The sequence below is a fragment of the Mchenga conophoros genome, linkage group LG10, assembly GCF_057382185.1.
Source record: "Mchenga conophoros isolate Kocher_MC1m ecotype Shallow Benthic linkage group LG10, M_conophoros_male_GT1.1, whole genome shotgun sequence".
Taxonomy (NCBI): domain Eukaryota; kingdom Metazoa; phylum Chordata; class Actinopteri; order Cichliformes; family Cichlidae; genus Mchenga; species Mchenga conophoros.
Window position 1 is genome coordinate 23,997,358 of NC_140535.1, and position 23,101 is coordinate 24,020,458.

Below are 23,101 nucleotides of genomic sequence, written 5' to 3' on the forward strand. Positions count from 1 at the left end.
TTTAGATTATTTGCAATGATTTTGGTGCAAATATTTAAAAAAAAAAGAGAGAGAAATAATATTCCTAAAAATTCTATTTAGTATCAAATGAACTGAGGAAAAACTTCAGTTCTACTGAGATAAACCCTTAAAAACGCATGGCAGCATTGAGAGCTTTACGGTGACTGCAACACTGAATGCAGTAAAAATATTCACGAGAAGACTGTAAACAAACAGTCCACAAACAGTATTATCTTCTGATATTTATTGAAACTATTGTCAATGATTTGGATACAGCAGACGATAAAGTTTATTGGATAAAAAAATACAGTGTATCACAGCAAAGAAGCAAAAAGATTTACAGAGCATTTAAAAAAAAAAAACAAAGGAAATAACGTGGGTTGACACTGTACCTCGCGTTTCCACCGCATAGATGAATTTTTTCATCACGTTGAACCCAATGACATCCAGCTGGGCCACTGATGGAGCGGGAAGCGACAAGAATGAATCTGAGCCAACTACCGATTTGTTTTAACATCACTAAAAACACAGTGTTCCAACCTAAAAGTTTGTTGGCACTTTTTTAGGCACAAGTATTATTAGGTCTTATATATTAATTGAAGATGGCAACGATAATCAACTCAATCCAAATAAATTAAAGACACTTACTGCCTTCACTCTGGTTATCTTTATTGAGGTTGTACACCTGCAGAAATAAAGAACAGAACACTTCACAGTTATGCTTAATTAGGGAAGCAAACGTAAGTACATTACCAGTGTTTCACATGCTATAATATAAATATAAATATAGATAAATCTAGTTATGCAAGCATATAGTCAGGGTTCTTTAGGGAATATCCACTTATTATTTCTATCAAAAGTCACATTATATAGAAAATACAGTAGCTATGACTCTAATGCTCAGATCCATCCTTTTGTCTGCTGCTGGTATTTCACAGTCATGATCTGTGGCAAGCTTGTAATGACGAGAAGTAGGAGCCAGAGAACAAGATCGCCAGCATTTTTTTATTTTATGACCGTTCCCCTGAACTCTGCAACCGCGTGTTCCAACTTGTGGTGAGCTCCTGAATGTGGATTACCTTTGCACACTTGAATGCAGACATGAGAGAGGTGTTGGAACAAGAACACATCTGAATAAGAGCGTTAAAATGGACTTCCAGCCAAAGAGCAAAAATGCTGTACACCGAGGAGGTATAAACCAAGTGCTGAGGAAGTTGGTTGGCAGAAAGCTGATGTGTTGATTGTTGTGGAGCATAAAGACCAAATTATCCCTCTCAGACTTATGTTGTGTCTCTCTAAATGTGACCAGACGTGGACAGCATGTGCTGAGGAAAAGACGCAGAATTTGAGCCAACAGTTTTCCAATTACACCTCGTGGTTTGTTTAGCTCTCATCCCATCCCCTTTTCTGTCTCGGCCTCACTCTCCTGTTTGTCTGTGTCACATGAGAACAAACTGGTAACCATGGCAACCTACCGGTTCTCTCCCATCCATGGCCTCCATCCACAATCTACGGTCTTCTTCCGACAGAGCCTGCATGGTGATCACTCCCGGCCTTCGCACACAAGCAATAACAGGAAAGGCACATAAGCTTATCAAACATACAGGTGAGTTGCAAACATTAGGTGTTAGATCATCAAATAATAATACTCAACAAATACACACAAAGACAAACATGTCGATAACTGGTGCAACAAGGGGCACCTATAAATCGAACCACAACTGTAATAAAATCATTGTATTTAAATAAAAAGTTTATCAACTAAAGAAATTCTTATGAAGGTTTTCAACTAAGTAGTTATATGTTCTAACTAAAAACTACTTAATAGATGTGCCCATTCTTAGATAAATGCCAGTCTTGTTCTTTTTATAGCAAAACACATTCATTTATGGGTGCCAGAGCTATGACTATACTACTGTGTTCCAGTAAATCACATGATCAGCAGCTCCGATCAGATTTTTCCCCTTAAAAGGATAACAAAAAGATGACGAATACAGCATGAAAATTCAGCATCTAACAAGAATTCATTAGGCTAAGCAGCGAAAAATCATCCACACAGGCAACGTGTGATGCGCACGTACTCATGATTTAAACTGAGACCAGCTCTTCGGAGGTTATAAAGCCTGAAAATCGTAAAAATCCTTGATAACAAAGCCGGCTCTGTTAATTCCATGATTTTGTATTTTGCATAGAGAATATGTAATGTATTGCTCCTATTACCGTCTTCTTCATACTTTTCGTTTTGTGTGCAATTTTACTGGCCTTTGTTTTTATTTTGTGCTGCTTTAAATTCTGTGTTTGCATGGGAAACTCATCACAGAGATGATCACCGTTCCCTCCTCTTATTCCGAGTCACTGTGACGGAAGAAGAATGAATAAGCACTGACGCAGTCTGTAACTCTGTCAGTGTAGCCACTCTTCCCTTTGTGTTATAAACGCCCCCTCCTTGTGTTAAAAGCTCTGTTAAAAAAAAAAAAAACTTGTCTATAATGCCAAACAAATGATTTATGCCGTCTCTATTGCTCTTGATAATTTGCTACATTTCCCCCCCATCAGGATCCTGCAGGAACGAGTCTGTGTATGCAGTGATCAGACTGTTTTGATCAATTTGAAGATTTATGTTTTAGAGCTGGCTCTCTAAAATAAACCTGCTTCACGGAGCATGAGTTACTGTACCACAGCAATCTGTCCCGCTTAAGAGTGAGACTGCTTTGTGTTCCTAAAGGACCTGAGTTAAGCCTAAAGATGGATGGTTAACAGATAGGCAGGGTGTGATAGAGGATAGCTGAAGTTGTGTGTGAGTGGACAGGAACAGTGGAGGCGGTATAAGAAGGGAAATGCCACAGAGGGCTGAGTCAGACAGGAAAAAGAGCCTCAATCTTCAAGCTCACACCAACTGTGCAGTGCCCTCATGTGTTGGTTCGCTGTAATTACATCCTGCTTTAAAAAAAAAAGGGGAAAAAAAAGGAAAAAAAGCCCATGCTAATCCTGAGATTATGAGCTGGGACTGAACCACATTTAACCAAATCTTTCATATCGATGACACATAAAGTAAAACCCGGTGAAAAGAAAGCTGGGTGAATATTCACTAACCTGTCCACAGCCTCCACATCGAAACAGAACCGCTTTTCTATCGAGTCCGTCTTCCTTCTGGTGCACGACTTGAGAATAAAGCTCTCTTCCTCTCCCTGACACAGCAAAAGCAAGAAGCAATGTAGTACATCAATAACACATGAAGAGCATTTAAGACATCATAATGCAACCATACTGTTTGAGTGGAATTTAATAGCCAGGACGGTAATTTTCAGCTCCATACTAAGACTAGCTCTGCAAGATTCACTGATTAAAATATTCTGTACTTTTCCCATATGGAGTCTTGGTGCAGGTCGTCAATATATCCTGTCTGAAAGGAGCACATTTAGCTCCCTTCCTCCTCTCTTTAAGCCGACTTTTTTCTAATTGGCTGCCCGTCGCAAACAGAAGACCTAAATAGCAGTTTATTCTGTGCTCCAAGGCTTGTCCGATAAGGCGTATTATACAGAGGCAAGGGCAGAAAAACAAACAAACAAAAAAACCCCAGTATGTAGCATATAGTTATTATTATTAGAAATGAATCACTGGTTGAAATATATCTTACGTTGGAGTAAAACTGAAGATTTAGCATTTTAAATTTGCCTTGACTTCCATTTTAGAAGTAAGACTTGCTGTTTGAACTGAGCAATGAATCATATGTGCTTTAAAAAGAACAATATGAAGAAATAGACACTATAAACTGATGCGCGGGGAGTGCCATCTGGCAGTTTTATAACCAATATAAAGGATTACAGCAATATTATTTCCATTTCACACATTATCCATGAGACACTCAGCTTGTTAGCTTTTCAAAAGCTTGGTTTTCTTATAAGTAAAGAAAACACAGACAGACAATGTTGCTACCTGTAGCAACAATATTATACAATTTATGCTATGGTGACATCACTTCTTTTCAAAGGTAGTAACAATTGTTAGGGTTAGGTATACTGGTATACTGGTTTTGAATCTGCAAGCCTGCTGGGGCCTTCATGGATTCTTTGTGTGCCTATGCTGGTTCTCTCCAGATGCTCCTGCTTCTTCCCACAGCCTAACTTAGTAGTAGTAGTAGTAACTAGTACTTAGTTTTATTGATGATTCTAAAATGGCCACAGACGGGGAAGAAAATGGATGGGTAGATGAGTGTGATAACTCACAATCTACAGATGGCTACACACTCTGGTGTCATACCAATTCAAAGTACAGGTTTTATTGCCATACTCTAAAGCAAAGCGCAGATGGGCCAGGTTTGATGTCATTAGTGAGTGCTTTTTTTTTTCTTTCAGTGCAGTTCACCTACTATTTATTTGCTATTTTGGATTTCAGAGCTTTGTGTTAAAGCCAAAGGGTTTTCTGTGACTTTTAATGTTTCCAAGTTTCCTTCAGTTACTCAAAATGAAACTGTGGCAACTTTCTCAGAACTGAGCTGCACTTCGGACTCATATCAGCTCTGGCTTAATCGGTTTGTAGGTGGAGGGCGATCAGAGATAGGTCTCTGAGAAAACAGCTGGAGACAACATTTTCTGCTTACTGCTGCTTACTCAGAACATTATTCACCCACACTGCACTCTCACCTATTAAGGGTGACGTGGAAGAAGTCGTTAGCACTTGCTCGTAAAACCAGTATCTCGCTCTGTGACTGTGCGACCGAATGAAAACGCACAGCTTTTTGAGCTGATTGCTGAAAACAGTGGTACAGGCATGGGGAATAATAAAAAAATAACTAAATAAAAACACACACCAAGTTGTGCTTATCCACACTGGGACGAAGCACATTTGCATGAATGCCTGCATGAGCGCCTGTATATGAGGGCGCTTGTGAAGTGAACCTGAATGTGTACTTTTTTTTTCTCCCATACAAGTCCAAACCTGGATTTTGTTAGTGAACTTGTGATTTTATCTGTATATTTTAACAGCACAGGCTACTCACCGTTTTACCTCCAGACTTAGGGTCAAACAGGACCATGGTGACTTTCTTGGACTCACGGTAGTATGTACAGTAGTACTTCACCCAAGTAGATACAAATGAGCCTAAAGATAGATAGAAAACATAGAGATGAAGAGTGGTAAAAAAACAAAAACACAAGAAAGGAGAAGAGAAAAAAAGAAAATGGGTGAATTGGAGACAGGGTCAAAACAACAAGAACCAAAAAAAAAAGAAAAAGAAAAGGACGAGTCCTGGTCAGACCTCTTTTAGTGCTTTAGTGTTACCATGGCTACCGCACGTGGACAGAGCTGCTGTCACGTCTCCAACAGATCAGACTTGAGTTTGTCAACCATTGGTTCATTATGGCTTGTTTGTTCTGCTGCTCTGACACCGTGTGAGCCAAACAAGATGCCACTAACATCCACACACTATACCTCGTTACACACACACACACACACACACACACACACTCGTTCACTGTTGTATGTGGCTTACTTACGCTTTTCCTGCACATACAGGTAGCCCTCCATCGTGTGCTGGCTGACACTCTTGTGTTCATGTGGATTCTCCTTCATCTTCCTCATCAAACTCTCAACCTCCGACCGCGTGCTCTCAAAACGGTTCCTCGTCTGCCAACAAAAGCACACAGGAGTGCAGATCTTTCCTCAGAAATTCAACTTGTAGATGGGAAAGTACATAACAAGCCTTATATGTTGCAGAATGAACAAGTTTTGAAGGCCTATTTTAAAGCTGCAAGTTGAGAATCTTTGGGTTAAAAACACACATCACAAGTAAGGGCGATCCTGCATTATTCATCAGGTTTATTCTAACTGGACCATATAATGCTAAATAAATACTTTTATATACTACATAAAGCCATTAACTCATCAAAAAAGTGCTTTCTGTTGTAATAAATTAAATTAGCTGTGGGGTCATTAACATAGAAACAATTTTCTTTGGAAAACCAAGTGGCAACAAACAGGTTAGTTACAGTATCTGCTGTTTGCACTGTGGAGACATGTTTTCCTTATAGGAGAAATAACAGGAAGTACTCATCAGGTGATTTTAAGGTCAATTTGGGTCATGGTTAAGATTATGGTTAGACAAGTAGTAAATATGGTTAAGACTAGAGAAAGTCTTCAAAAAATGATATAATGCCCCATTGATACACTACTGTATGTGTGTGTGGTGTGTGTACTTGATCTTACATTCTGTATGCTGATGGTGAGGTCGGTCTTGAAGTGATTAAAGTCCTTTGCCAACTCGTAGCCATGGTGATAGTAGGTGAAAAGGCCTTGAAGAAATGCCAACAGCTACAGGAAGAAGAAAAAAAAACAGAATGAAGGTAAAGATTTAAAAAAGATGAACAACACGGGGATAGGGGAAAATGTACATCAGAAAAAATGAATGCACGTGTCTGAGTGGAGGAAAGAAAACATAACAGGAAGACTGAGCAAGAGGTTGACAATTTAGAAGAAGTAAGGGAAAACAGGGAATACCTCAACAAAAGTTAGCACTGAGTAGCTAATGTGCTTGGTTATCTTAAAGTGTGACTATAACACAAATCACTGCTACAAAAAGAAAGTTTGTGTGCAACATCTTTAAAGAAGAAGAAGAACTTTTTTTTAGTAGCATCTTACAGGCTCCACAAAGTCAAACATCTTCCTCTCTTGGACTTCCTGCACCTTGAAGACGTATTCCAAAGAAACCTCGTAGAAATGCTGCCTCACGTTATCTACCTGGTTGTCCGCCTACAACAGAGAAGGAAATTAAGGAAACTGACACACCGATAATCAAGGGTTACACGTAAAACCTGCTCGCTCAGAGAAACCAGCAAGGTCTAAACTCAGACACGGCATCTTACCTCAAGTAGATGTGCCTCTTTCTTCTTTGCTGAGAGGCTAAGGTGCTTTTCCAGTACTGCACAATACTTCTCCGTCTCTTTGTCATATTTTTTCTTGGCGTCCTGTCACAGGGGGGAAAAATTAAAAATAAAATACAAATCTTTTGACTGAGTTTAACGAAACTGTCTCAACACTTGTACCGGGGAGTTTTTCCTCCAGTTTTAATAAACCAACACATGTACTGTAGTATATTTTAGCAGTTATCTGCAGTTTGAGAACAGGGAGCACAGCAAAACTTCATATAATGCAGATTTCTTTTAGCTTTCTAATAACAAATTCCCTTTTTTTAGGGAGTAAAGCAATGAATATTTTCCTCCAGGGAGCACAGCTGGTTATTAAACAACAGACTGTTTCATCAGAAATGAGATCAGCGACATGAGAGACAGACATGTTTTGATAGATGATGAGCCTGGGACAGAGAGCTCAGGGTGTGTGTTTATGGAATGAAAGCAACAGAAAGAAACTGTTACACAGGCAATGTTGGAATTACCAGTCAGATTAGGATCATTAAACTTAAAAACGTGTCACTTCAACAGGAAGATAGAGATAGCAGTACAGTAAGACGCATAAAGAGAAACCAGCCTGTTAATCTTATTTACTTTTGAAGCAACAAACTGGGGTATGAGAGAAGTGCTTACTGAATGTGAATACTTGACACTTCTGTTCTAAATGATATATATACACAAGACAAAACAATATATATTCAATTGTTTGGTCATTAAACAAAAAATAACTTGGACTTATTTCAAAAGTCAAAGAGAAATTTCTGAACATCAGTGAGCCGCATGTGCATTTGCTGATTTCATTTTGCCTTTATTATTCCTTTTAACCATTTCTTTAACAACGCTGGAACTGGCACTAAAATAATACGATGTGTACTGTAAGATGATCTCTGCTCACTGCCGAGCTGGTTTCAGCAACAAGAAGCTAAGTGCTCTTGGCCAGAGGAGGAACAGACAGCAGCTGCGGAAAGCATCAGAAATGATGAACGCCCCTCTAAACAACAAGGCCTCTGTTTAAAGTCTGCCTCTCTGATTTGTCATATTCTCTGCGGAAATCATGTCTGAAACGAGTGTCGTGGCAGCCCTCTCCCATGTGTTCATTATTAGAGATTTCATTACAGCCTTTTGAAAAATTTGAAACTAAAAAAAAAAAAGTCAGGCTTCCTTTGTGAAAGGAATTCATTTGCGTGAGACAAATCATCAGGAAAGGTTTTATAACATTAAAATGACTTGTTTCTATTTTCCCTAACGCTTGGGTTAAAAAGTTAAAGGTGTTAAACTTCATTTACTTTAGGTTACTTCCACCCTCAGCCAGCAGGTGGCAGTGTCTTCACAGTATGATAAAATGTCTTCCTTTTTTATTTATTTAATTTTTCCCAGAAATATAAGGTAATTGAAAATGTTTTGATGCAAGACCATACCCCACCAGACTGACTCATCACAGATCAAATCAGGTTCTTTTGCAACAGTTACATAGAAGTCCCAGTCAAATCTAAAGCCAACAAATGCACCAACAATCCTTTGTTTACAAGACGTGCATTATTAAAACACACCTTTTTAACAAAAGCAGCACTTGCTGTCACTCGCAGCAACTTGGAATGACTTTAAAGTGGATAACTGACAACAAACACAAGAGCAAAGTGATTCCTGACAACGTATTCTCAACAACTAAAAGGATTTCTGGAAATGATGATGTTCTCAGTGCGTTTTAACAGAAATCCGTCATTGTTGCATGAGTGAAGTGTTTTTATACAAAAAGACCTTGAATTGCAAACAGCATTTTTTTTTTAAATTTAGTCTTACACTTAAGCTCTATGTAAAGACTTCTTGTCTAATGTTTCCTACTGGCTGCAGTAATCTGATTGGTGTGAAATCCTCTGTGAATAAGATTAGAATCTGAACCTTGAGTTTTCCTTAAATAAACTGTGATGTGTAACCCCCCCCACACACACATATTTTAAACATATTTATCTTTTATCTGTTAGCCATTCGCTGCTATTTTGGTCAAACTGGTCCTGTGCAAGACGGCTGCCAGCTCTGTAGCTTTGGGACAAGGTGAAACTGTGCCAGGCCAAGATATTATCGGTTCTTTTGGGGCTAAACTAGGATTAGTGCATCACTCGCGGTGACTTAACTGAAGTGATTATGCTTCACACTTTAATCTGACCATAATGTCAAAATCAGACAGTGACCTGCAACATGGGCATGTTTTAATAGATCATGTACTGATAAAACACTGAATGCATCAGGGGAACCCCCTGCCGCCCTATGGCTAATGACAGCATGGAGCAAGCACACCATGACCCTATATAAGGAGATTAAAGACGCTGGGGCGTGGTATATTTACCGCACAGGGGCCGGCGTTATTTAAAAATGTACAGTTCAGTGTTCATCCTTTATCTTTTTAAAGGATTTCTATTTTTCTGGAGTGTGAAAAAATAAAAATTAACACAATCATAACATCAAAAAACTTTGTATACTTATGTTTTACTTCTATAGAATAAGAAGCAAATGAAGAGATTTAAGCACACTTTTTAAAAAATAGATAAATAAATCACACACAGACCTGCTAGAGGGAGCCCAGCCTGCATGTAAGAGGGAATCAGTGATTTATGGCAGCATTTATGTCTTCCTCTAATCTCTTATCCAGGTCATTTAGTAATGGTTCAGACCTTAACATACACCCATCACGTAAGGAGAGGGAGACCCTGAGCCTCGTGTGAAGTGTGCTGCCTTTTATTCCAAGCATACATGAAAAGCACCTATTAGTTCCATGTCACTGTGCAGCGGTAACAACAACTGTAACTAAACTCATGTGTTTGAGTTCCAAACACGAAATTTTATCATCAAAATAAAATCTTTAAGCATTGTACTTTATATTTCTTCTATTCTATCATTGGTGTATTTGGAAATTCTTAAAGGCTGTCCTGTATTCTGAACCATCTCTCTACAACTCTACAAACTATATAGCCAATTTTTTTAAAAAAATGCATCGAGACACTCTCTGGTAAATATAGTATAATTATAGTATATTATTGTATTAAAGTCAGATATTATGCAGTAATGCTAACCAGGTGAGTAAACTGGAGTGTTTCTCTGGATTAAAAATCTTGTACATGCATCTACTCTAACAGTTTCTGCAAATTATTCCTAGAGCATCAGACACACATGTAGTCCAAAGTCTTGGGCCGCTGAAGGTTCTTACCCTAGATCAGCTATAATGCCATGATCTTACCAAGCAACTGCCTAGCAATGGGTTAAAATATCACGTTTTTAGTATTTACTCACCTGTAAAGGATTTGTATTGTGTTTATTTTGTGAGAAAAGCTGAATTTTGAATGATATATTGTGACACCATCACACTGCTCAAATGACCCGTTTTTAGACTTTATGCACGTACAGCACCTTATATGAAAATGTGCTATTGCTTTAATTTTACAACAATAATGTCTTATTCATATCCGCATATACTTAATTATGCATGATATACTATGATATTATCATGCTGCCAGGCTACCACCTATCAATGGGCTTAAATGACCTCTTTTCAATGTATAAACAAAATCCACCTCCTCTAATCATTTAAATTTTCTAAACGTGATTACATATTGCGGTTTACCAACAGCTAAACAGGCCAGACAATGGGCATGTATTGTGGTAAAGCAAAGTTTCAAAATCGAAGGCATTGCATTCACGAGTTAATGTGAAACTGTATGCATGTGTCCCTGGCAACCAGCAAAAGGCACAAAAAACAATAAAAACGAGAACAAAAAAAAGAGAGAAAAATCTGAATCTTTTTCTGATCTGTATGTTTTGAGTAGGTGCTGTCTGACACAGATCCTTTAATAGCTCCAGGAGCACTAAAGGCCATTATTGATTTATTCTTCATGCTAGCATACATGTATCAATACAAACCCACAGCTCATGTACAGTTAAAAGTCATTTCTGTGGCCCATGTACTGTCACCCTTCTTACCTTGGCTGCACTGATTTGCTCTTTCCTGAACCGCTCCAGCGGCAAAATTAACACATCATTGGCATTCTCGATCTACAAGGCAGATATACACACCATAAAAATCCATGTTACAGACACGCCAGTATACACCAGGTATTTTAATATTTGTATCATTTGTACCAGCAGTTTCTATCACAGCCGCCAGTCATTTTCTGGAGAGGACTAATGTTTCCGTGGTTATAAAAGACCAAACGTTCACTCTCATTAAGAATAACCTATAATATAGACAATATAGCTAGATAGGTCACTCACCATTCGTGTCCGTTCATCCTCCAGGTTCTGTAAAACTGCTGCAAACTCCTGAAGTGACTTGGCTAGGGACAGTCATGTTGGTAGATGGGGTGAACGAGAAAGAGACAAAAGAGATCATTGAAAATAAAAATGAGGCAGAAAGGCAAAGCACTGCTATTTTTAATGCTGATAAAGAGCGAGACAAAAAAAAAGATGCAAGGGAAAAGCATCGAACAGAATACAGCTATCGGGGAGTAAAGAGGTTAAAGGTGCTTTGTTTCTGCTTCGGTACCACTTATTTAGAGGTTTCGAAATGTTTCTAAACTCATGACATAGCAGAGTAATTAACTGGAAATGAAACCGCAACTTAAAGGGTTTGTTTCTATGGTGCTTTCACAGTCAGCATGGATCGGTGCAAGGTTACCCCATTCACTGGCAAACGAGCCACAGCTACATTGTTCAGGTCAGAGTTTCCACTTCAGTTGCCTCTGACCCTGTCCAACACTTCACACACACGAACACACAGACTTGTTCTTCAGGCACACTGAGCGCACCTCAAGTAATTGAAGAGTGTGCCTACAGAACATGTGTTCCGAACATGTGTTCCTTATGCACAGGCATGCAGAAATTGTATGCGCACTGTGATAATCCATTCCACAGTTATCCATTTTATCCTCATTAACATCAAACTTCATGTTTCTGTAAATTATAGGTTTTGTATTTGGCTATTAAAAAGTAGATGCAGGCCTTAAACGTCCAGGTTTGAGTGGAATCTAATGGCAGAAATGTGATATAATTGTAGTTGTGTTTTAATTAGCGTAGAATTGAATTTTTAGTGTAGGAGACAATTTTTCATTGCCTCAGAATAAGCTCTTTATCTACAGAACCTGCAGGTACACGTCCAGGTGCTTCTATAGAAGCCCAGAATGGACAAACCATACAGAGGGCCTTTTCCATTTTGTGTTTTAGCACCAACTCTAGCATCACCAGAACACAGAAATTAATCAGGGTGCAATCTGTACTGTCAGCTGACACTACACCCTACACATGGCTTCTTTCATCCATTATTAGTCCAAGTACAGATAACCAGACCACAGCCCTCCCTCCCCTGTCACCTACTTTAACTGTTCCAAGGGGACATCAAAGCACTCCCAAGCCAGCCGGGAAATGTAATCTCTCCAATGTGTCCTGGGTCAGCTCTGAGGTCTCCAGCTACAGGGACAAGCCCAAAACACAGCACCTTGGAAGCATCCCAATCAGATGCCCAAACCACCTCAACTGGCACCTTTTGATGTGGAGGAGTAGCAGCTCTACTCTAAATTCCTCCCAAATGGCTGGGCTCCTCACTCTATCTAGGAGTGCTCAGACATCCTACCGAGGAAGCTCATTTCTGCCACCTGTGATCTGACACCCACAACTCACAGCCAAAGGTGAAGGTAGGAATGTAGATCAACTGGTAAACTGGCGGCTTTGCTTTCATGCTCATCTCTCTCTCCACAACAGGAAGGTACGACATCCAGATTACTGCTGACAATATGTGTGTCCATCTCCCCCTTCCTTCTCCCCTCACTTGTGAACAAGACCCTAAAATTCTTTAACTCCCACACTTAGAGCAGCAACTCAAGACTTTGAGGTGCTAATTCCCATCCCTGCTGCTTCAGATTTGGCTGCAAACCTCCCAACCACAAGCTGGAGGTCATCATTCAGTGAAGCCAACATAACCGCATCATCTGCAGAAAGGAGAGATGACATCCAGAGAGAGACCACAGAATCTAACACCATCCACCCTGGGCTACAAATTCAGTCCATAACAATTATAACCAAAATCCATGACAGATGAAAGCCCTGGTGGCGTATAATACTCGCAAACAAATGTGTCCGACTTATTGAGACAATGCAGACAAAGTTCTTTCTACAAATAAATCCTGATGTCTTAAAAATAGTATAAAATTGTAATACGGCTCTTATTATGCAATCAAAACTTGACGATTAATCTAAACTCTTTCATGTTGACACATTGACGTAAATCAGTACCTATTGTTTTTTTCCCACATTGTTCTAAGAGGACTTATTATAGCATCAGAGAGATGAAGATGGGTTTTGACATGAGTCTCGCCATGAATAGCCTAACAGCAACAGTGCTGCAATCCAGCTGAGCACCAAGCTGTTCAGGAAAGATAGCCAGCGATAGTGAAACAACAGCAGGGTTGTAGGTCAGAATCAGGGCAGCAAAGAGCTGCAGACTGACACAGAGAGGGTGTGGTGACTGCACAGACTCTCACACAGCAGGCTGTTTGAGCAGAAACAGCCGGATGAGTTCTGGGAACTCATATTTTACACACCAATATCACAAACTTTTGTGTAATGACATTTTATTTCATGAAATAACTACAACATTTATGAAGACTAACTGTAGCTATCAAAAATAATGAAATTATACCGAAAGGGCTGCAAAATCTGAGCCAATGTCCAGTTTTTTCCTTGTTTTACAGTGTTACTATTAGACTGTCCATCAGCTGCTGATAATCGTTTCAATTTTTGAACTATTTTAAGCCACAAGTCAGATGGATCAAAATTACACCCGTTTTCAAAATGTGCCAGTAGTTTTATTAAGTACAGAATAAGCTTTGATATTTTAACAAAAATAGCACATTCAGGGCAGATACCTAATCTGAGACTCATCAGTTTCCTGTCCAGCAGCACTAAAATGAAAATCAAGCTGACCTTGAAGTCAACGCTGATTTGGCTATTCTATTTTAGTGACGAGACATGATACAACATCATTTGATGTCTATTTAGAGGCTTTCCTCTTCTGGTGCACCGAATGTATTGGATTTCACATCCGCACACTCACCTATGCACATCTCATCATCCGTCTCAGCATCTCCAATGCACTGGAATTTAAAGTCATTGAGAGAGTCAGCAAACTTCCTCTTCGCTGTCGACAGACCTGAGAGAACAGAAAAAATAAGAACGTTAAGGTCGTATTTTATGGTGGTCCACCTCACTTTAAGTGAGTTTGTAATAACGTAATAGCAAGCTGTACCGAAAAATCTTAATCTGAACTCTAGAAAACCTAGTTCTAAATAATGTGATAAGATTATGGACGAGAATAGCTGTTTTGTCCTGATTATACTTTTAATGCAGGTACTGAAAGTGAGTGGAAAGGCGGACAACACGAGTGGGTCCCCTGTGGCATCAGTGATGGAGGTTGACAGCTCATATATTTGTGTGTGTTCGTGCTGAAAAGTGCAAAAAAAAAAAAGTTCCGTTCGACTTAAGTCACATTAGCCAGGCGAGGAACTGAAAAGCCTTAGACAGCTGGATGCCTTTCAAATAATACATGAGGCGCTAAGAGCTCCTAGGAGACAGACACTCACGGCGAGCTTGGCTTCCCTTGCATTTAAACTCAACGCAGGGTCACCTCCACTACAACATTTCCTGTTGCTTGACTGGCTTAGGTCAGCAACATTCAAAGGATCACGATGAAATAGTGGAAGGATGAAGAGGAAGACACAAAAAAGAAACAGACTTCACATAACTTTCTTGTAAATCGCATGCTGTGGAACAGCACCCTGCAACAATGGCTTGCTCGCCATTCTGACACCGACCCCGAAGGAATGGATTAAAATAATTATCATTTTATACTGAATAAAGTGTTCTTTTACTTTAACATTCAAAAAAAGAAAAGAAACTTATGCATGACGCGGTCAGCTTCAGCAGGGAAACCCACGACGATAGGGAGGAGGACAAAATTTATACAAAAGCTACACAAGCAAATATGTATTTGTGGCATTTTGTAAAATAAAGATAGAAAGTATAATTAAATCCAGGCAAGGAAGGAAAATTAAAAAAAAACGCAAGAGGAGAGATCAAGAGTTTCATGAAAATGCGCATGGGAGTCAGGGAAAGGACAGCAAGCGCAGACAGAAGAAAGACAGAGAGTAATTGGCCATGTTCAAGTAAATACCACTGCTCCTCTGTGTAGATCAGTGCAGTTTGCCAGTCACAGAAATGAAACGCAGGCCCAGCAGCTCCGCTTAAATGTGCTGCCAGAAAAACGTGCACGCTGGCAGAGAGAAACGCACACAGACCACTTTCTCTCTCCAGACTGACTCAAAAAAACATTTAGGATGTCCGTGAGCAGTGAGTCACAGTGGCCCTGTGTCATCAAAATAACTAAAGTATGACCAAAATGAGACCACACTCCAAACTTGAAGGATAAACTGCGGTTTTACGGTGCCAGTCAGTGTCCAAAAAACAAAACAACCCACTGTACTTTCACAGTATTTCCCCAATTCTCAATATTTTGCTGCAATTACATAACAGAAATCATGTGACATATTTTAATAAAATTAAATATATAACAATGTTTAAAGGTAAACATGTATATAGTGAAGCAAATATGTTTTTCCAATAGAAAATTGCAATGACAACCAAATGTCGTCTATAATGTCATATTGCCAGTGAATTTACAGCATAAATAACTAACTAATATAAGTAGCATACATAAAGTAATATAACCTTTTCTTCAGTCGTTTTGAAAGCCAGCAGGTCTCAGCTCTCAAACGTTTCAGGGTGTTTTTAGGTTTCAATGATTAAACATGCTGTTTTCAGGCTTTATAATCACTGCCATTACATATTGGCAAATGAGGCTGCACTGAGTGATCTCAGGTATCTATGAGCCAGATCTTAGGTAACCGAGGCACCTGCTTTCTATCACACATTTCAGTAAACTTACTTATTTGTTTTGTGTAGTAGCATGGGTGATTTATTTTCAGCACGGGTGGCCTCAGCGGGAATCACATCCAGCCCTGGCAATAGTGACATCACATCTACTGAGCTGTATAAAACCATATCTCTCTCTACACTCTCTCATTCTTACGTCTCCTCTCTCTTATTTTTGGCCTCCACCTCCCTTAGGTCTCCTTTTTGACAGTTTCTTTTTTCCCCCTCCTTTATTCCCACTGACAGTTCTTCTCAGCACCCCGTGAGTGAAACGTGCCCATCGATGATTTCTCCTCTCCGGCTTCAGCCACTCTGTGTGCTCTCCTGCACACAAATCACAACTAACCACAAACTAAACACACACACACTCAGTGCCCCTTTCTGATTTTGCATATTTAAACACTTACATGTTTCAGAGCATTGAACAAATTCTAACATTAGACAACCTGGAGCAAGATAAACTGAATAAATACAAAAGGCAGTTCTTAAATGGTGATTTTTAATTTTCTTAAAGGGAAAAAAAAAAAAAACTATCCAAACCTTCCTGACCCCATGAAAAAAGTATATCACTTGATAAGTATGTCAGCAGAAAAATCAGCACTTTCCATCCAGGGAAGAACTGGAAGCCCATAAACAGAACATAAAAAGAACTAAAGGTTTGAACACAACATGAAGTTTTATTCCTCCTAGAAATCTCATTTTCATGTCATGGAAACCCCAAGCACGTCGACAAATACATTATAAACACCAGTGTGTAGCACACTAGATAAAGTAGACAACTCATATGCTGCAAGGCTATTGCAGAGGCCTGAGTTCAAATCTGGCCCCAAGGCCATTCACTGCATGTCTTCCCCGGTCTTTCTCCCAGCCGTTATTGTCCTATTGAAATAAAAATTTTAAAAAAGTAATATTACTAGCCTTAAGAAGAATTCCTTCAAGAAATCTTATCTCCTAGATAAGATCTTTCAGGTTTTCTAAGAGAAAATTGAAACGGACACTGTTTTTGTTATTTGTAGCAAAGTATCATCATTAAGACAGGACAAAAATAATTTGATATAATTGCATTATTTTTCAGACACACCATCATAGCACTTTTGCATGAAAGTTTAAGGTTTGTTTCCCCCTTGAATCACTTAAAAATGTGACGGAAAAATAAAAATCAAAGTACGAAATTCTGTTTAACCTACTTTCCCTTGGAGAGTCTCACTCTACACTTTGGCAAACAGCGTGATAAGGTAACTTTTTACTCTGGCTCATAAATACAGATACGCATCAGGAGTGGACCAGTGGATAGTCAGCATTTTTGGCAGCAATGACACAACAGGACACACATAAATCCACATATATATTCACACATTTATGCACACGCACATACACGTGTCAGCCCCATGCGGGTCTCTCGGCTTATATGAACCATGTTTTCAAATCAAAACCACATTGTTGGCTGATGAGATTCTGTAAAATCCTGCCAACACAAAGGAATCACTATAAAACAAAAAAAATGAATCACACCACAACAAGTACATTGTCCAGAAAGCTTTAGGAAAAGGGAAAGTCTACTTACAGATGTAGCAAGAAGTGATGCTTGCCATTTATGGCATCCAATTTAATGCGGTAAGACACATGTTCAAGCTCCAGGTTAAAAGAAAGGTTGTAACTGGCTGACAGGCTGAGCTATAACACTGGTCAGTCATTTGTACACATGAGTCCAATTTCTGGCTAGGTACTAAAAAGGAAAGGGAAAAGTAGATGGTTTACATTACTAAAGTTATACAAAAACTATTAACACGATAGCAGACTATGTGCTTCAAAATTTTGGGCTGCTTGTTGCTACTTTTAACCACCAAACAGAACTGAACTGCATGTTTGCCACTACAGCACTGTCCCATTGTCGTTATTAGTGCATAGGTCAGCTGTCAATGTGATAAAAATCTTAAAATTCTACGAGAAAATATGTAAACCATTTTAAATATGCTGAATCAGATTAGAAGCTAAAATAAAAACACACAGTTGGATGTGTTGATGCCCTGTCGTCAGTATGTGTGTATTTGTATGTGCGCGCCTGTATGTCTGTGCCCAGGCAGGAAGGACAGCAAAAGACAAGGACAACTAAAAATAGATGACCCTGTTGACACTTGCCTCTCCGTCTTTTCTCTCACACTCACAGGACAAAATTTCTGCCATGCTTCGCTCCTTTAATTCTGAGCTTAAGACACCAACGAAAAAGAGAAACACAAACGGAAACACACAAACATGCACCGATAGGACAAACGCCCTGCTGCAAGAGAACTCCACAAGAACAGTTTGATGAACATGATGATGAAGACATGGCCTCCAAACTCCACCCATCCATCAATCGAGCTCTTCTGCAGGAATATTATGGTGCTGCCAAAGCAACCCAGATATTTAGTAGCCCAAGGGCTCCTCTCAGCTGGGACATGCCTGAACTTCCTCGCCTAAGACGCAATCTCATCAGAAGCACTTCAACTAACTTTGTTTGGAGGAGTACTCTGAACCCCTCCTGAATGACTGCCACTCTATAATTAGGGGTAAGCTAAGACACACTTAGCTTTTTCTTTCAGGCACTAATCAGAGCACTCATGAACAAATGTAAAAAGAAAATGTGGGAAGGCGGCTTTTTGAACATATGCAAGTACGGCTGGACCATATCATACCATTCACGGTAATACCGGTATAATGCTAGGTAATGGTAAGAAAATGAAATATCGCGATAGAATATGGATAAAACGCGCATGCGCCAGTGCCTTTGTTTTCATACGTACATGGCGAAAAAAGCATGGCGGCAACGGAGAATGAGAAGGGCGAAGGCGGAGCATTGAACGAAACAGATGAACCAGAATTGGTTTGTAAAAATGGTGCAACTTCAGTGGTGTGGAACTGGTTTGGCTTTCGTCCGTCAGACACACCACAGCACATTTTTTTGGTAGAGCATGCAAGCGGGCCGTCGTTATTACAGTTCTTACCGAACTAATTTTATGTGGTACACAGCGCTCAAAAATCTGTCAAAAAATGTTTTAGTACGACTTTGCTGAGCTACGAAGCCGCACCACTCGATGGATTGTCGGAGCATTACGGCTACCGTAGTCAGGAGCCTCGCTGAGTATTACGTACTGTGTATTACGTACTGTGTATTATGTGCGTATAACCTCTTTTTCAATTTCCACTGGAAATGCCTTTTGGTTAAACTGTCAGCAAGGAATTTGCATTTGCACTGTTCAATTTTTATATAGCTTAAATGCACATAAGAAACAGCTGCTTGTTTAAGTAAAAATACATTGATGGGGGGTTTTTTGCACTAATAAAGTTGTGGAGTTGTAAAGTATTTTGTCTTTCGTCAATTATATCGTCAGTTATATCGTTATAGAAAATTTTCAAATATATATCGTGATAAATATTTTGTCAAAATTGGATAAAATCACTTTTAAAGACAGTACTCTGAGTCACAGTGGAAAATCTCACTGCAAAAGTAGAAAAATCCTCTCAGTGCTGCATTTTAACAAAGGTATTTGTATGACAGTGACTTGGATACTGCTGAAATGTTGCATCTTACTCAAAAAACACAGAGAAACACACACACAGAGCACTGTAAGCTACACAAAAGGAATCTGTAATTAACCACAACCATGCAGCAGCTCTACAACGGCCGCTATGTGTGTCACAAACACACACATACACGGTCAAAAGAATGGGCCTGTGTGATGTCAACAGGATATCCAACAGTAGCTTGAACTCTACAGAAGCTTTGTTCCATGAGCATGTGAATAGAAACTTTATTCATCAAGTAGGACACACACACACACACACACACACACACACACACAATTCATCTGGGAGACAAAGACAGATTTCAGTCTCCTCATCTAATTCTTTACATGACCCAGCAGCCAAGCAAGGAGAGGAACTGATGGACTCAATTATAGTGGAAGGAATGTAAAAATCACTACGTAGTGTACGAGGCACTGTATGGGAGTTTACATTGGGACACATATTTTTATGATGTTACTGGCAGTGTATATGTTGCATCAAGGTTAATATTGTACGAAATAAGGACCATCATTATTTTATGTTAATTTATTTATACATGTAACTTCAAAACCCTATTTTTAAAAAGTGCATATGAATAAAGCATTTTTCATAATGGCCGACTGCCAACTGTTTGACGGGAATTTGTCAGGAACTTGAAAATTAACTGTTCACAGCCTGATACGGAGGTCAAATTAAATTCTCTAACCATTTAATGCAAATTTTCTCTGTTTAAACACTGACACAGTAAAGGCCGTAGTAACACAGTCTTAGGGACTAGTTAGCAACGCCCTGCTTTTCCCCCTCTAACTAGGTGAAAAGTGTCCATGCCTCAACTAGTTGGCTTTGTAATTGGTGCAAAGAAGGTTCTGCACCAAAAACCTCCTTGTGATTGCTTTTGTCACTAGCAGTTTTCTGCAGTCACCTATAGTTTTCAATTTTGGAAGATCCCAATTTGTCTACAAACATTCACTAACTAACCCAGAAATGGAGAATGTTTGTTTCTGACCACTAACCAGTCTTTAGACTTGCATCAATGAGACTTTGGCAATTTATTTCACATTGAGTACCAGGCACAACCACAACATCATGATGCAGTCACTTATATTCGTATTGCTCACCATTAAACTGCAGGAAGCAGTTGCAGTATTCCCCTGAAAGATAGGATGTAGGGATACTGTCTCAGTGGCGACACCTATCTGATATAGGAAGAGAAGTCAACAAAACTGGAAGCAAAGACTTGGTGATAAAAACACTCGGCAAAGTCTCAAGTTTTCAGAGATTTAAATCTTCCTCTGCATATCTGTATATCTCTGAGCTTCTGTAGGGGAATACCATTAAAATGACAGTAGAAACCAACATTATCATACACTTGTGCCCTTCCATTTTCATATCCAGAGAATAAGCTAAGCTGGCTACTAGATAGTAAATGCCAAAACTGTTTTCAAATACATATAAGTGCATATTTTTTAGCTAAATCACAGATTAAAAAACAAAACAAAAATGTGTTTGAAAAGGCACACTCTTGGGCCTTGCTTCCCCTTTAGTGAACAAATAGAGAGTTTCTCATACATGAATCATTATACTGAAGACAAGATTTAACATTGGGTTTTGGCTACATTTAGGTCAGTTGTCATTTGGCAAGTAGTCATTAGGGTTAGTGCTAAAGCACATCTAGGAAATGAATAGAAGTCAATGTAAAGTCCTCTCCAGTGTTGCTTAGCTTGTAAGTTAATATAATTGTTACCCATTGACTCCTTATTGAATTACACCTTAAAATACATCTATCAATTAGAAACAAAACTATGCCAACAGTCAAAAAACAAAACTGTATTAATCTTATAATTATTATACCTCTATACTGCCATGTCTTACTGCATGTACTGAAGGATGCATACTATTGTATAGGGGACTCTATTTTTCCTAATTTGCCTTTGTTCTTTTATTAGTGATAGTCATGTTGAGTGACACTTTAATCAGATCTAAAGCAACAAATGCATTATCAGTGCCTTAAAGCTCATTAGTAAAGCAGACATGTCACAAGAACCAAAAATGAAAAGGAAAAGACGCCTGCAATGAGTAAACATCATCAAGCTGAGCAGGAACGTCTGTATATGGGCAGGCTTTCCTGTTGGACGCAGCACACAAGGTCAAACTGATGCGTAGTGGAGAGGAAGCACTAGTTTCACAGCAACAACAGGCCACAGAAGCAGGGAAAGTGTGAGAGCATAAAAAGGCAAGGAAGTGGAGATGGCTGTTTTTCAGGCGTTACCATGGTGAGTGCAGGTTGGGGGGGGGAGCAAGGTTCATAGGTCACGTTGTGTCTGTCCACTCAGCTCAGCCAGCTTTATTGGAAGCTAACTGGGTAGGGCGTTCATTGTCGCACAACACAGCTCATCACTATCATTTTGAAGCATATATGGGTGATTAAGGTCAAATCTGGCCATGAGTGTAGATCCTGTTACGGATCCACATTTCATATCCGTCATCTGCTTGTAATACAACCCACCATCACAGCGGGGGGCCACAGGAAAAAACGCTCACCGCTGTCTGCTAATATTAAGTCCATACCATATAATATCTTGCCATGCATTCCCTGAGGACTGTGCGGAAACGGTTGATGTTCAGAGGTTAAATTAAGGTGGAATCAAATTCAGCCTCTTCAGTGATTAAAATATTGCAGCACAAGTGATGGTAATTTGTTTTGTGTGAAAAAACGCTATGTGAGTGTAAGAACAAAAAATGTAGAGCTTAGAGCTTTGTTATGGCATGGGAGAACGTTTGAGTTGGATGCGACGACAATAACGTCACCTTAGAGATCGAAAAAAAGAGTCAGAGATTGGCAGAGAAATGAAGAGAAAGAGAGAAAAACAGTTTAGAGTTATATTTTATATCATTCCCTCCAAAGTCCAGCCTGGCTGTCTTTACAGCAAGTATGTCATCACGACAAGCTGCTGCCAAGATGCATGAAACAACCCCCGGGCTGTAGCTTGGACTCTTTATGCTAACATCCTCACAGATGCAGGAGACACACGCATAGCCTACTTATGCAGTCTACATGGACGCAAGCACACATGCACATATAGGTTACATTTCCTTTATTAGAATGTTGTATACAGCAATACAACTAAAAGTCTGGAGCCAGACTGGTGGTCCTTGATGTCATCCTTCAGGTAAATGTTAATGCCAGCATGCAAAATGTAAGTAAATACAAAGTACAGCTAAGGTTAGTGGATTAGCTGTCATAAACAAAAATGATTACAAGTACATTTTAAAACTGATGATGGTTCAGGAGATCAAGAACTTTATTACACCTCATCAGGCTAAGACTGAATTACCTTACCAACCTTTACAATATTTGTTAGGGGTCACCCAGTTCTTGGTCTGGTTGATATTCTTTCTCCTGAAGTTGTGTAACATGGACCAGTTTATTGGTAATACGAATGTATGGCCTCTTATTAACACTAAAATGGCTGAAAAATGCCATATAATGGCTGGGCTGAGCTAAGGTTATGACTAAGATGCTTACAGTCAAAAGTAGTCTAACAATCTGCTCTAACAGACACATTTGCCCCTCTTATAATTTGTAACGGTATCTGCCGTGAAAAAGCTGTATTGCTAGTATCCATCCAATAGCTGCCAAAAACTGAAGGGGGAATATCTGAACATCTGTACAAAATTTC

The 23,101-nt window shown here is 39.3% G+C and overlaps 1 protein-coding gene across 2 annotated transcripts in view; it reads right to left on the reverse strand.

The window, feature by feature from the left end:
* The window catches only part of LOC146566002 (rho GTPase-activating protein 26-like), an 82,798-nt gene that overhangs the window by 26,952 nt on the left and 32,745 nt on the right, over positions 1-23,101 (reverse strand). For both annotated transcript variants that reach the window (XM_085289496.1, XM_085289497.1), the window contains exons 3-14: positions 14,002-14,097; positions 11,169-11,230; positions 10,878-10,949; positions 6,861-6,962; positions 6,637-6,747; positions 6,205-6,309; positions 5,496-5,625; positions 5,000-5,100; positions 3,094-3,188; positions 1,476-1,554; positions 649-685; positions 393-458 (exon numbers count right to left, since the gene is read on the reverse strand). In XM_085289496.1, the coding sequence (XP_085145622.1) occupies positions 393-458; positions 649-685; positions 1,476-1,554; positions 3,094-3,188; positions 5,000-5,100; positions 5,496-5,625; positions 6,205-6,309; positions 6,637-6,747; positions 6,861-6,962; positions 10,878-10,949; positions 11,169-11,230; positions 14,002-14,097 (1,056 nt within the window). The remainder of the gene's footprint in view (positions 1-392; positions 459-648; positions 686-1,475; positions 1,555-3,093; positions 3,189-4,999; positions 5,101-5,495; positions 5,626-6,204; positions 6,310-6,636; positions 6,748-6,860; positions 6,963-10,877; positions 10,950-11,168; positions 11,231-14,001; positions 14,098-23,101) is intronic.